Source organism: Rhododendron vialii, chromosome 9a, assembly GCF_030253575.1.
Source record: "Rhododendron vialii isolate Sample 1 chromosome 9a, ASM3025357v1".
Classification (NCBI taxonomy): Eukaryota; Viridiplantae; Streptophyta; class Magnoliopsida; order Ericales; family Ericaceae; genus Rhododendron; species Rhododendron vialii.
In genome coordinates this window covers 27,924,474-27,938,350 of record NC_080565.1, presented here as the reverse complement: position 1 = coordinate 27,938,350, position 13,877 = coordinate 27,924,474, and the positions used below count along the sequence as shown (strand labels likewise).

The window sequence follows — 13,877 nt, the reverse complement described above, 5'->3', positions numbered from 1 at the left end:
TTATTATTACTAGATAAACACATTTAGAAGTGCAAAGCGGCAATATTTTTAAACTTGGGGGCGAGAGTGTACTGGATTATTTCGATTTGGTAGTTAGCCAAGAACGTTGACTATGCCGGAAATTTTGAGAACCATGGGATGAGCTTATTTCAAAGAAGAGATATGGCAGGGGCGCTCAATAGGAGGGAAGTTTAGTTCATTAAGATTTGTTTCATATTATGTTGTCACGGGCAATTACTAGTCCATGCATATGATAGATTTTGATATAACAGATAAATGTGAAGCCACGGTGAATTCTAGTTACGAACCACGATTCTATAAGGCTCTCAAATTGCAACCAAAAAAAAAAAAAAATCAATAAATCGATCGAGCATAGATTTTAGTTACACAAATATTTAAATTATCAAAAGCAATTTATACACGGGGTTAGTGTGTCCAGAATTATATGCATGAGATTCAATAAACATCTTCAATTCATCGTATTTTCTTTTCCATAGTAAGATTGATCATATGATCTTCGCCGTAATTATAAGCCGAAGCCTGTAAATACTTATTATTATTCTTGTGTGATTCAGCTGTGTTTTGTGCTCATTTTCGTAATCTGTCACAAGACACACTCCACAGGGCTCCGGAAATGCAGTTCAATAACTGATTGGATATGAATTTTGGTTCCACAATGTTTCAGCTTCCACCCAACTCAACCACAGAGGGAAAACAATCCAAAACATTGCCTCTCATTATCTGCTACGTCCAGAAAATTACAAGCTTGTAAAGTCAACAAAGTAATACGAGCTATTTCTACAAACTGTTTTTTCTTCCCCCCCCGCTAAGGAAAAAGGATAGATGAGGGGGCCACCAGGCTTAGCTAACCTCCTCGGGCGTGACCGACCGTAGGGACTCCAAACCCGTGGCGGGGACCCTTGAAGGAGACCCGAAACCCATGGTTACACACTGCCCCAAGGGCCAAGGCCGAACAAGACAATAAGCAGATCATAGGATTCAAACGGGAGCGAGGGGCCGTCGGCACACCTGGAACCCATGACCACATGAGAGCCAAACCCAATGGAGTAATCCATATTGCCATCTTGGCTACCACCCGGGGTGGTTGATTTCTATGGGTTCAGTTTTCCAATTAATACCACATCAGACGGTTTTTATATTAAGTCAAACTTAAAGAAAACTGGGGAATCTAGAAGTAACATTTTCTATTTCAATGTAGTTGATTTGAAAGGTATTCCGAGTATTCAGCGAAATACTAGCTCTTTTTGTTGAATTCCCACACCAGAGAAGTCATTCCTCGTGACGAAGAAACTGAACAAACTTTGATCTGATCTCCGGAGGAATACGGACAGGACGGTAGTTCTTGTCGAGCCAAACAGCTGTGCCCCTTGCTTCCAGAATGGGCTGTTGCAACCACAAACATGGAGGCCATTAGCGTTGTCTCGATAAGTTTTTCTTTCGAAAAAAGAAAAACTAAGTATATGACAAGAATAAGAAACCTCTTCATTCGGTAGCTTGAAGATTAAGTGTTCGAAGAATAGTCGAGCAGCCGAAGAGTCGGATATCCTTACCTTGACAACAAACCTGTCTCCACTCTGGTTGCACAAGGAACATGTGAGTCGAAAGAACCAAAAAGACTGCCAAATCCACTAACCCAGGGCTATGAAAATACAAATAAAACAAAAACTGTTCACACAATCTCTCATCACGTACACACGTTTCAAATAAATTGAAAGTTAAAAAAGCTCAAGGAAATAGTCTCCATACATACCTTTTCAACATACGCGTGGGAGAAAGTCAATACTTTATCCTGCTTTTGTGGCAGATCTCACAATTTTTATATGATGTTTAAGCAAATATTACACTAAAATGTATCTTAGAATCAAGTATGGACGCTTATAAGAAGATGGTGTCCTGTGTAGGGCACTCGTCGTGTCTTATTCTTCCATTATATTTTAGGAACCGGGCATTCATTGATACTAGGGGATTTAAGCGTTATTGTTTCACAATCTTGGGTAAAACTCAAACCCAATAGCTAGCTATTGTAGTGAGGGCAGTGGCCGATACACAGTGAGACCACCTTGCAATTTTCAATAATTTCAATCTTAACCCCAATTATAAAGGCCATGACAATTTGTATCCAAAAATTATACACATTTTCCCCACTTGCATCCCTAATATCTTTGTAAAGTTTTTTTTATGTAGTTGTTTTCCATAAAGACTCATTATCTATATGTATATTGTAGCAAATTTTAAGTTTTAAGTTCATTTCTTTCATATTATGGTTTGAAAACTATTAAAGTAAAAGATAGAAAATTCTAAGACCATGAACTAAATTTCTGGCTACGCCATTGAGTAAGGGTGCCTTCATGTTTTTTTACTTCGCATTACTTTGTTACCCAGGAGCATCCTATGGTACCTAACTTTGATAGCATGTTACACGGTCTTGTGTAGAACTGAACTCCAAAAGCTAGCTATTGAAGTGAGGGTGACCTCACACTTATCTACTTCATATTACTTTGGTACCCAGGTGATGTGGGACTTCGCTTCACAGTTACATGGAACTCATTACAAGATACTACTTTGGAATGGAGAGAAGGTGCAACATATGAGTCAACTCGAAGAAGAGGAAACACAAAAACCCTTGCCAAAAGAATATTGGGTAAGGGTTAGGTTAGACCAATATTGTCCCCGACTTTACCTGATTGTGCAATAGACAAGGTCCAACGGCCATGCCGGACAGGGAAGACAAGACAGCTAACTTTGAGAGCTGTGCTACGAGTCACCTAAAGGGATCATGGTTTTGGCCAATAACAAATTGGGACTTGGCCAAAATTAAATGTGACACAATGTTAAAATAAGACCCCATGTATATTCATACCTACTCCTATGCTGTGTCAGATACTTAGATTATGTGTTACCGTATGTGCAATGATTGGTGGAACAACTTCTAAGAAAACATGTTTGTGCTACGTATTTTACTATATTAGTTTGGATGAAAAGCAATTAACTATTTCAATGATGTATTGGTGTAATAGCTTTTTTAAAGTCAACTAGTACTACATTGCATTTTCAACGACTTACTGGTGTAATGACTTTGTAAATGTCAACTAGTAGTACTTCTCATTTTTTGAATCAAGAAGTTCTAGGAACGGCGTACAAAACATACATAACACAGATTATTTCACTTCTCTTAGGTTTGTTGCGTCCTGCATTTTCCGAAAATTGTAGCATGGTTGTGTATGTCGTGTCGCGTGATTGTGTCCGTGCCCATGCTACTTAGTCTTTCACTATTTCAAGTCAAACTGCATGCTTATGGCTATAAGGAGCCATTCATTCAACCTCAATTCAATTGGTTACAAGCATTCACGAGGTATGTTAGACTGGAAATAGATGCAAACCATGGAGTAACAATTTGGATATGATATGAGGCAGCAGTTATGAATGAGAAGATGAACATCATACTCGTAATGGTCCAAGGAACTTGAGTGACAGCTCTGACAGTGCTAAGGCATCACCATTGCGGGCTATTGCATCTGCGCTCACACCAATCTTTTCCAACAGTTCATGGCGACCTGTTGAAATTATTGAACGTTATGATGAATCTATTTCAACCAAGCATCAAGAACAAAATTGACAAGCTCATTCCCATTCCCCTAGCATGTGATTCAACTATGATATCACCGCACTGTGCAATCATGCATATACCAGAAAGAAACCAAACTGAGTGAGAAAAATACGGGATTTACCCTTGGCTATGTTGTAGATCAGTAGATCCAGAACGTACCAAAGAAAGGAGAAAAAACAAAAAAAATAACATAGCAAAGTTTTGCACTGAGACTATTCAGCATACTTTCACTATCAGATTTTAGTCAACAAAGGCTCCACATTTTGGTTCTTTTATTATCTCACGATGGTCTCCAGGGTCTTGTCCAACTAATGACCACATACGTCTAGTCCTCCCTCCCACATATATGAGGTGATTACAAGCTCTAAGCTCTATAGGTAGCCTCTCAAGGTTTAGCGAGGAAACTATATTTCAATCCTTGGCATTTAAACAAACAAAATAAAGGGTTTCAATTTTCTTGGACATGATAACTTCTTGTCCGTTGTGTAGTACTGTCTTGATGCTTTGGATTCTGAAGTAAATACATTTTAAAGAGCACATAAATTCAATCAGGTCTCCAGGTTTGCCCTCTCCTTGATGCATTCTAGCTTTGATTTGAGGGTATGATTCTACGGCATAATATGTCCCTTGAGTTCCTCAACTTTTTAAGGTATAGGAGGGCTGCTATATCAGTGGCAAACTTTTTGAGAGAAACCAACTTGTGCTTATACTGCCAAAAGTTAGGTCTGCCTCCAGCCCTCCCCACCCATACCCCAATTGATTGGGATTTCATGGGTACTGTTATTGTTGTATCACAATCTCTTGTCCCTTAAATAACGATTTTCTTATACAAATAGTCATGCCCACAACACATGGGACTTCTATTCTCATAGGCTCTGCTAAGGCTTCTACCAAGATCCGGAAGAACTTGCTCCAATGGTTGACATCATGTCTCGACTACATAATGCCTTCCTTTCTCTTGAGATGTTCTTCGTAAGTAGATAGACTTATGTAGATATACCAAGATCAAATAAATGTCGATAGGTTTCCAACTAACGTAATATCGATTCATCGAATGATTCATCAAAGTTTTATTTTTTGAAGTCAAATGCATGGCTCGAGTTGAAGTTCTAACCTTTATTTCTCTTGGCCCCAAACACACATGCATGCAGAAGAACATTATAAAATTTTGAAGAAACCAAAAGAAATACATCCATCCATCCTATGACTATGATGCCACACAATTCATTGGAGATAGCAGCAATCATTAATTGAAATACAATTCCAACGACTTACAAAGCTTATCAGTTCGCACTTCGCAGGATGTCCAGAAATTCAAAATGGTAACAAGGGAATATAATGAAGTTTCCTCCATAATACATTTGCAATTAGCAGAGCTTCAGTGCTCAATAATGATAAAGAGAATCAAGAGTAGGGGACAGTGCTAAATCCCGCCAGCCTGGTTAGCATCATTGATACCAGAAAGCGTTGTAGAGTAATGTAACAAGTTCCGCGTAGTTTGGGTCCTAAGCTCCTTTTCAGGAGCTTCGAAAATGGCTGAGGCTAAGGACGGGCTAAGATGCATAGTCCCATTTAGGCTGTAACAAAATTAAATTATGATGTGATTAGATCCACATAGGCTTTAACATGCATTGTGACTATCCACCTTTACTCCTTCAGAGAAGGAGGAGTTGCCTAGAAACTAGATATTGGGTAGGCGTAACTTTTCTCTGTTGTGCATATTTTGTACACTACAAAGTTGGAGCATATGCCATAGATTGACCTTTACCTGATTGAGGTCCATCTAGAGCAACTTGTATGCTCATACTGTAACAAAGATACTAGCGGAATAAAATAATGGGGTACTTGAAGAAGTCGATAAACAAGCAAGCATGATATACGGATCAGGGTAACGCCTCAACACAAGCTCAAAGATAGTAAAAAAAACAAACAGAATTCCAGATTGAGAGAACCTAAGGTTTAAACGTGGCAGATGCCATAAACAAGGTGGAAAAATGGCAGAAAGACATCCCTCAATCCTATCTCGACGGTAATATAGGCGCTAAAATGCGAATAACACCAAGTTTCCAAAGTAGAGGCAAATTACACGAGTTCAACAAGTATCAGTGCACAACAAAAACGGTATAGTTTCCTTCAAAATAACACATAATGCACATCATATAAGGCAAGAGGTTGAGAAAGGCCTGATAATTATTCAAAAAAATAAACACAAATCTCCCCAACAACGATGTTGTTAGCAACAGGATGTTGGGAGGGTTACGTTGGTTGGTTAAATTGAACTATGGCACGACAGCTCAGTACAAACGGTCTCACCATGTTGGCAGTAACTTGCATAGATAGCATTGTTTACAACACCATATTGATCCAATTCGTAATCCCGGACTTTGAGCTCGACATCATGAAATTCTCTCATTCTGCCAAGCAAGAAAATACAAAAGGGCTTATTAAGCTTTAATCTCTGATATTCTCCTAATATCTAATCTACTTCGTACAACTGCACCAAATGATCCTAAAGCTTCCATCAGATCTCCACTGGATACCCAAACACGTGAAGAGATACAAGCCCAAAAGTCCAGTTCATGCTAAAACTGAGGTGCCCAAAAAGACAACAACTGAAATCAAATTTGGGGTATCATAACAGACATACTAGTCCACACAATTCAGCCCAAGATAGAAAGTAGGACCCAAAATGTATTGCCAGTTTGCCACACAGGCACACAGCCTTTATAACACTAACCCACCACGTTATGCAACAAATTGACAAGATATGTCCAATTGAAAACCCAAAACCCCATGAATTTTTCACTAACGATGCAAAAAAAAAATCTCTATAAGAATGGAAATTGGAGAGTTAGACGAGATTACCCTTTGCCAGCTTTGAAGTCGAATGCCAATGAACTACTGATCCTGGAAGAGGGAATGGGTGGCCGGAGGACCAGCGGCAAGAGCGGCCGGCGGTGGTGCAGCGGCGGTGATGGCCGGAAATTTGGTGACGGACGGTGGAGATTGAGCCGAGCAGCCTTGGAAGGTGAGCTTGGAAGAGTCATTTGGGGCCGGCAGACGAGGGTTTGAACCATCTTTGGGAGAGAGCTGCTATTCCCCCCTCCCCTGACACACACCCCCCCTGCCCCCACCTCCCCTTTTCCGGAATTACCCCCGTCTCTCTCTCTCTCTCTCTCTCTCTCTCTCTCTCTCTCTCTCTCTCTCTTTTCTTTCTTTACAGTTTCTTTCTTTCTTTCTTTTTTTTCCTTTTCCAGTTTGATTTTTTTTTTCATTTTATTTCTTTTTCTTTCTTTCTAGTTTGAATTTTTTTTTCTCTTTAATAATAGGTTCAAGTCTAACTCTAGGCTTTATAAAGTAATTATGAAAAAAAAAAGTGTTTCAATTGATCATGTTTATACGACTGTTTTATTTTTCTTTTTTTGTCCTTTATAGATTAAAAAATATAGTTACGAAAATAAGTGTTTCAATTTCCAAATATTTCATCCTAAATGGTCGTAGTAAATTTTTTAATACACTTATTTTTTTAACTATTTTTTAATATATAAACGGTGTAAAAAATAAATGTTTCAATTTTCAATCCATGTTACTAATCAAACTATTATTTCATACATTTAAAAAATTTGTTCTTTCTTTCTTACACAATAGGTTCAAGTCTAATTCTAGATTTTTTAAAGTAATTGAGAGAGAAAAAAAAAGTGTTTCAATTGATCATGTTTATTCGACTATTTTTTTTCTCCTTTATAGATTAAAAAATATAGTTACAAAAATAAGTGTTCCAATTTTCAATCCGTTTGAACCGGTGCAAAGTTGTTATTTTTCTGATCATTTCATCTTAAATGGTCGTAATAAATTTTTGATTCTAAAGCCTTTCAATGGACATCCTAAGAGAGTCTTAGAACTAAAAAATAAGTCTTAGGATGTTTTGTTGAAAGACCTTGAAAAGATATGAGTAATTAAATAAAGAAATAAATTAAAATAATATGATTAGAATAAAAAAATCTTCACACCCGTTCAAACGCATTAAAAATTGAAGCATTTAATTTTTTAACCATATTTTTTAATATATATAAACGGTCTAAAAAATTAAGTGCTTAAATTTTCACTCCGTTTGAATCGGTGCAAAAATCTTGTCAATATAATCAGAATAACAAAATCTTTGCACCGATTCAAACGGAGTGAAAATTTGAGCACTTAATTTTTTTACCCTTTATATATTAAAAAATATGGTTAAAAAATTAAATACTTCAATTTTTAATGCGTTTGAATGGGTGTGAAGATCTTTTTATTTTGATCATATTATTCTAAAGAGACATAATCAAATTTTGTCTCTAAGGCTCTCATAATTACGTTTCTGCTCCATAGGATTGCAAATTGATGGTGAGAATTTTTTTTAACCCAAACGTTGCCGTTTAGGGACTATCAGAGCCCAGGCCAATTAAAATGGCGGAGAGAGGTAATTAAAATGGCGGAGAGAGGTAATTAAAAGGGCTGAGGGAGGGTAAAAGCGGAAAAAGGGCGTGGGACCGGGAGGGGTGTGGTGTCAGGGGGGGTGGGAAAAGCAATTTACTTCATGTTTTGGGTACAGAGTCGACTGAATTTTTTCAGAGCAAAGCGCGCGGGGCCCACTCTCTGACGTACGGATGATAATAATTTAAAAAAATCAAGTAGATTCATGAAAAATAAGCTCATTTAGATATGTATAAGTACTCGATTTATTTTTTTATTTTTTTATTTAAATTTCGGATTTGAAATCTGAATGAAAAAGAAAATTGAATCAAGCACCTACATATATGAAATTGAGCTGATTTTTCTCCGACCCATCCAATTTTTTTTAAATTATTAAACGGATCGAATTATCCGTGCAATACCCAAAGTAGGGTCCGCGTGTCCGCGGATATCTGTCAATATGTGGGTGATCGGTCCCAAGCGTTTTCGAAAACGGATGACCTAAATTTGAGTTTTATATTTATCAATAATTTTAAGTTCGTTTCAGGAATAATAATAATAATATTTAAAAATAATAATGTGATTTTGATACTTCATTTTTAGCTAATAGCACTCCACTTTTTGTTTTGTTTTCTCATATGATCAACACACAAAGTAAAGTGCTAATGGTTAAAACTGAAGTGCCAAAATCAATTTTATTTCAAAAATCCGTAAACTTAATAATCGGATCTTAAATAATTGAGAACTTAGATCAGCTCAATGGTTGTGCATGTAACATTAATTTATAACTAGACTAGAGTTTTCAATTCTAACAGCATCGATACTGGTAACAATCATCGAATTATCCTTCTAACATCAGAATTCTATTAAGAGAAAGGATGACGGCTTATTTGATTGAAGTCTTCGGAATTTATTCTATTGTTTAAGGTATTGTTCGGCTAAATAAGTCAATTTTTTTGTTTTTATTTAAAAAAAATTATATTTTGGTTGTATAATTTTTTACTTTTTAAATTTATTACGTCATGACGAAGCAATAATTCCGAGCAAGAGTCGTATGTTGATGGTTTCCGAAATTTATTCTATCAATTCATTGACCAACCCCTAATTCTCCTTTGTTGATGGTTTACGAAATTTATTCTATCAATTTTTTCCGGAGGAAAAGTCATTAGGCCCCATTCCGGAAACCTTCTTAAAAAATAAATACTTATTTTAAAACTTTTCAAAGAAAAATAAGAAGGGTCATTCCACAAAATCCAAATAAAAAGTTTATTTCACATTTTCAAACTCAAAAATAATGTAAATGAAAAAAAATTCAATTTTTTTGCACCGTATTAAATATCTCAATGAAATCTATCAAACAATATCTATATTGATAAGAAAATTATTTGCGTAAGCACATGATTTTTTAGCTTGAAATTGCCTTCTTAAAAAATAAGGAGTTGTGCTATGAGTAATGGGCGCCGATGAGGAAAATCGTACCGACGGCCGCGCCGGGCCATCTCCGGCCACCGGACGGCTTATCCAAGCCGTCCAAAAATTCTATATAAAAAAAACCGAGGGGGCCTGTGCGAGAATCAACGGCATCTGAGGTGTGTAGGGTGCTTGATCCGAGCATCCATTTTTCGTGTGAAATCATATACCTTCTGATTGGTACCTATATAAATTTTGAAAAAATAAGTACATTCTTCTTATTTTTGTGGAACAAATCTTATTATTGAACAAAAAATAAGTTCTCATTCACGGGCCCTAAGTATATTTTACTTTATGTATGAACCCTGCAAACCACACATACATCTGTGCACAAATTGTGCACAAATTTTGTTGTGTGGTCCATCACGAGTCCCACCCAAATGATTCAAGCAGTTCATTAGATGTAAAATATTTTTTCAAGAGTCTCCATTAAAAATTAGCTCAATCTAATACATATAAATGCTCGATCCAATCATCTAAATTTGTATTCAAATTTTCGAGTAATGAAAAGTTAGATGATTAGATCAAGTACTTATAGGTATTGGATTGAACTGATTTTTAGTGGGGACCCTTGAAAAAATATTTACATTTAATGAACGGCTCGGATCGTTTGTGTGGGACCCGTGGTGAACCTCACAACAAAATCTGTGCACAGAGATTGTCTGCGTGGACAGATTTACGCTTTATGTATTGTACAGATGAATCTGTCTAGATATTAATGAACTTAAAAGCATGTTCAAGTCTGTCGAGTCTATTTGCGAAGAAGTTCTAATCAAGTAGTTCATCACGATATAAACTCAAGTAGTGCCCCACCATAAACAAGCTCAGAAAAAACTAAGGGAAGTTAACAGTATAAAGGGTGTACCATATGCATTTATTTTATGATTTATTTATAACATTTTGGTGTGTTTCGTAATTTTTATTCTAGAATTCATAACCTTTCAGCAGTACAATTTGTAACATTTTCATTATGATTCATAACATTTTGGTGTATCTTGTAACCTTTATACGATTCGTAATTTTTTAACAATACGATTCGTAACATTTTCTCTATAATTCATAACATTTTGGAGGTATATATAATATACACTAAAATAATAGGTGTGTATTATAATCTTTCCCAAAAAAAAGGGTTAAATATCTACTTCCCCCTCAAACTATTCTGATTTTAGTTACTTCCCCCTCCAACTACCAATTGAAGTTACTTCCCCCTCCAACTTCCAAAACGTTAGCCACTACATCCAATCCCCCATTTCCATCCAAGAATTGGACGGAAAACTCAACACTTAACTCCAACCGGTATCATTGAAGGCTATTTATGTCTTTTACCTACCAATATATGTATATGTATGTATACCCTTTCTTCTGCTTTCCCTGTAACTCACAAATTGTTAATAACTCTTTAGATCTTGGTGACCCCATCTTGAAGATCTTCATGGAGGGGATAAAAGGTCAGTTTTTCCTATTCCAGCTGGTCGTGTTGGATCTTTACTTCCTCTGCCTATATTTCCATTTTCTTTTTAGGCTGTGCGTGGATATTGCACTTGTGAAGGGAAATAAAAGATATGGGGTTCTACTTCTTTGTCTTTTTTTTTCTTCTTTTTTTTTTGTTCCGCGTAATGAAGTAGAATCCCTAACCTTCTCTTGCCCCTCTATTCTCTCTCCAAATCAAATGTCCGTATGTAGCCTTAAGCTGTATTTGGATCACCGATTTGTTGAAGGGTTTATGGAAGAAGAAAGATAATTGACAATGAAGTAATAGAACCCAGGTTTTCCTACCCATTTCCCGTTCCTTTCTTGAATCTTTCAAAGAATCCATAATCAAGCACAGACATTGATCGCAATTTTGTTTTCCCTTGTCCTTCTTGTTGAAAATTCTGTTTATGCAGACCCAAGAGAGAGGATGACATTAGAGCCTTCTTCTGCTTCAACACACACACACACACACACACACACACACACACACACACATATATATATATACATATATTGGTAGGTAAAAGACATAAATAGCCTTCAATGATACCAGTTAGGGTTAGGTGTTAGGTTTTCCGTCCAATCCTTGGATAGAAATGGGGGATTGGATGTAGTGGCTAACGTTTTGGAAGTTGGAGGGGAAAGTAACTTTAATTGGTAGTTGGAGGGGGAAGTAACTAAAATCAGAATAGTTTGAGGGGGAAGTAGATATTTAACCCCCAAAAAAACTATCACGTTTTTTTTTATAGCGTGTCAATTGAACATTTCAACACCAAAAAACAAACACACACACACGTTTTGGACGAATATTTCGTCTGCAGATTGAGTTCATTGTTTTTGGCAAGACAATTCATGATGGCTTTCTCAAATTTGTAACTTTTGGAAATTCATTGGTGCATTCATATTTGGTTGGAGTCTATTTGATTATCTAGGTATTCGTTGTATTTTATTTTTAACTAGCACTTTAAGTCTTTTGAGAATACAGATTCTAGGCATGAATCTACGACAAATTATGAGTGTTGATGTTTGCATTGGGCTCAATGTCTTGGCTAGTGATTGATGTAGAGTGGGTCGTGTCCACATTCCTTAAGCGATTGAATCGAGCACAACCCAAAGCAAACTGGAGGCAGAGCGACAGTGGCAGAATGACCCGTGAGCCGTAAGGTTAAAGCGGAACAGTCCAATGATCAATACGCATTTCCTTCGAAAAATGATCAACGATGGTTTTCAGTCGTTTGATGATGTTTAGCCTTCCGAAAGGCCTATTTTGCAATTTATAGTAATATTTGGATTGCTAATATATTTCTTCCTAGTATTTGATTTTCTATTCAAAGTAGAATTTTTCGTTTTTGGTAATTTTCATATTTTCTGCAATTAGGATTTGATTCTCAGTCCTAATTTCTCCTAAGTTGTTTAGGGATTCTATCACCCTATTTATATTCATTGTAAGGCTTAGGGCACAACAGTTGTTTATTGAATTAAAGGAAAATAGAGATTTATCTTTATATCGTTTGTTCAAAGAGGCAGTACATCTGGCTCAAACATTGTTCATGTTTTCTTTTTGCAGTTAATTTTGTAAAAGGAGGTTGCGCTATATCAGTTAGGGTGAAAGACATTCTCATTTTATATTTAGATGATTAGTTTGATTTTGTCCAAAATATTTGTAATGAACTCTGTTATGTGCCTTTGAGTTGTTATTAATATACTCTTCTCCATTTTGTAATAAAAACAATAAGGATGGTAATTTGAACTGAACCGATGGATACCCAAATCGTAACCTAAGTTTTTCCCCGAACTATAACCGAAATTTTACCCGTGGGTATGGATATGGGTGAGGCACAGGATAACCAAATAGGTATCGGTTCGGTTCTGGTTCAGCTTATACCCGAACCAAACCGTAACAAAACCAAACCGAAATAAGTTATTTACAAAAATACCCCTGTATATGTATATATAGATATATACACACACACGCACACATACATACATAAATGTTTTAGGGTTTTGTTTCGTTTCACTCCAGCTCTCCACTTCTCAGAGACAGATTTGTGCAGCGATCTCTCTCTCTCTCTCTCTCTCTCTCTCTCTCTGTAGTCTCAAGTCTGTTCGTTTGAACTCACATTGTGTCCACTCTTGTTTTCGTTTCAGAGAGGCGTCTGGCAAGACTCGAAGCAGCAATCCCGATCTGAGGTCTCTCCTCTCTCTTTCTCTGTTTGTTTGTCTATCTCCCTGTTCGTCTCAAACTTCGTATATCTCTAGACTTTCATCATCTTTGTTTCACAGGTATCGATTTGAAGCAAAAGCAGTTGACTGACTCAACTCTCTCATCCTCATCGACCATCCTCTTTGGATTGAGGTTTTTTTTTTTTTTAAATTATTGGGGTATAAAATGGTAAAATTGATTTTGTTACCAAATTTGGTTACCCATTCAGTTCGGTAATTACCCGATATCCGTTTGGTTCAGATTTGGTTACCCACTTCCCTTCCCATTCGGTCATTGGGGCAGATTCGGGGTGGGTATTCAGTTCGGGTATCGGGAACGGAAAACCCAATATCCAGCCCAAACGTCCCGTATGCCATCCCCAAAAAATTACAACAAAAACACGTCATGGGCCGTCATTTTCCCAACAAAAAAGTTGTATGGGAAAATCATTGACGAAACAGCGGCCCACGACTATCCCTTGAATGACCCATGGGCCTTTCGACAACTCATGGTTGGACAGTGGATTGGATATGATTTGGACCTGTTTACATTGATATCATTTGGGCCCACATGATGTAGTCAACAATGCAATGCTGAACCCTACGTCACAGATTCCTTTGGAGGACTCTCCTCCTCGTACTCTCAGTCTTC

The 13,877-nt window shown here is 36.8% G+C and overlaps 1 protein-coding gene across 1 annotated transcript; it reads right to left on the bottom strand.

Moving 5' to 3' along the window:
- Positions 1-716: 716 nt before the first annotated feature.
- Positions 717-6,745, bottom strand: LOC131301643 (acyl-acyl carrier protein thioesterase TE3, chloroplastic-like). Its single transcript, XM_058328018.1, has 5 exons — positions 6,494-6,745; positions 5,942-6,042; positions 3,466-3,575; positions 1,500-1,595; positions 717-1,404 (listed from the first exon to the last, which is right to left on the bottom strand). The coding sequence occupies exons 1-5, from the start codon at positions 6,703-6,705 to the stop codon at positions 1,291-1,293; spliced, it is 633 nt and encodes a 210-aa protein (XP_058184001.1). The 5' UTR covers positions 6,706-6,745; the 3' UTR covers positions 717-1,290.
- Positions 6,746-13,877: the final 7,132 nt, after the last annotated feature.

Coding starts and splice junctions, on each gene's coding strand:
- LOC131301643 (XM_058328018.1), bottom strand. CDS start 6,705: ATGGTTCAAACCCTCGTCTGCCGGCCCCAAATGACTCTTCCAAGCTCA. Junction 3,576..5,941: donor TGCAAGTTACTGCCAACATG/GTGAGACCGTTT, acceptor TAATTTCAACAG/GTCGCCATGAACTGTTGGAA. Junction 1,405..1,499: donor TCAAGCTACCGAATGAAGAG/GTTTCTTATTCT, acceptor TGGTTGCAACAG/CCCATTCTGGAAGCAAGGGG.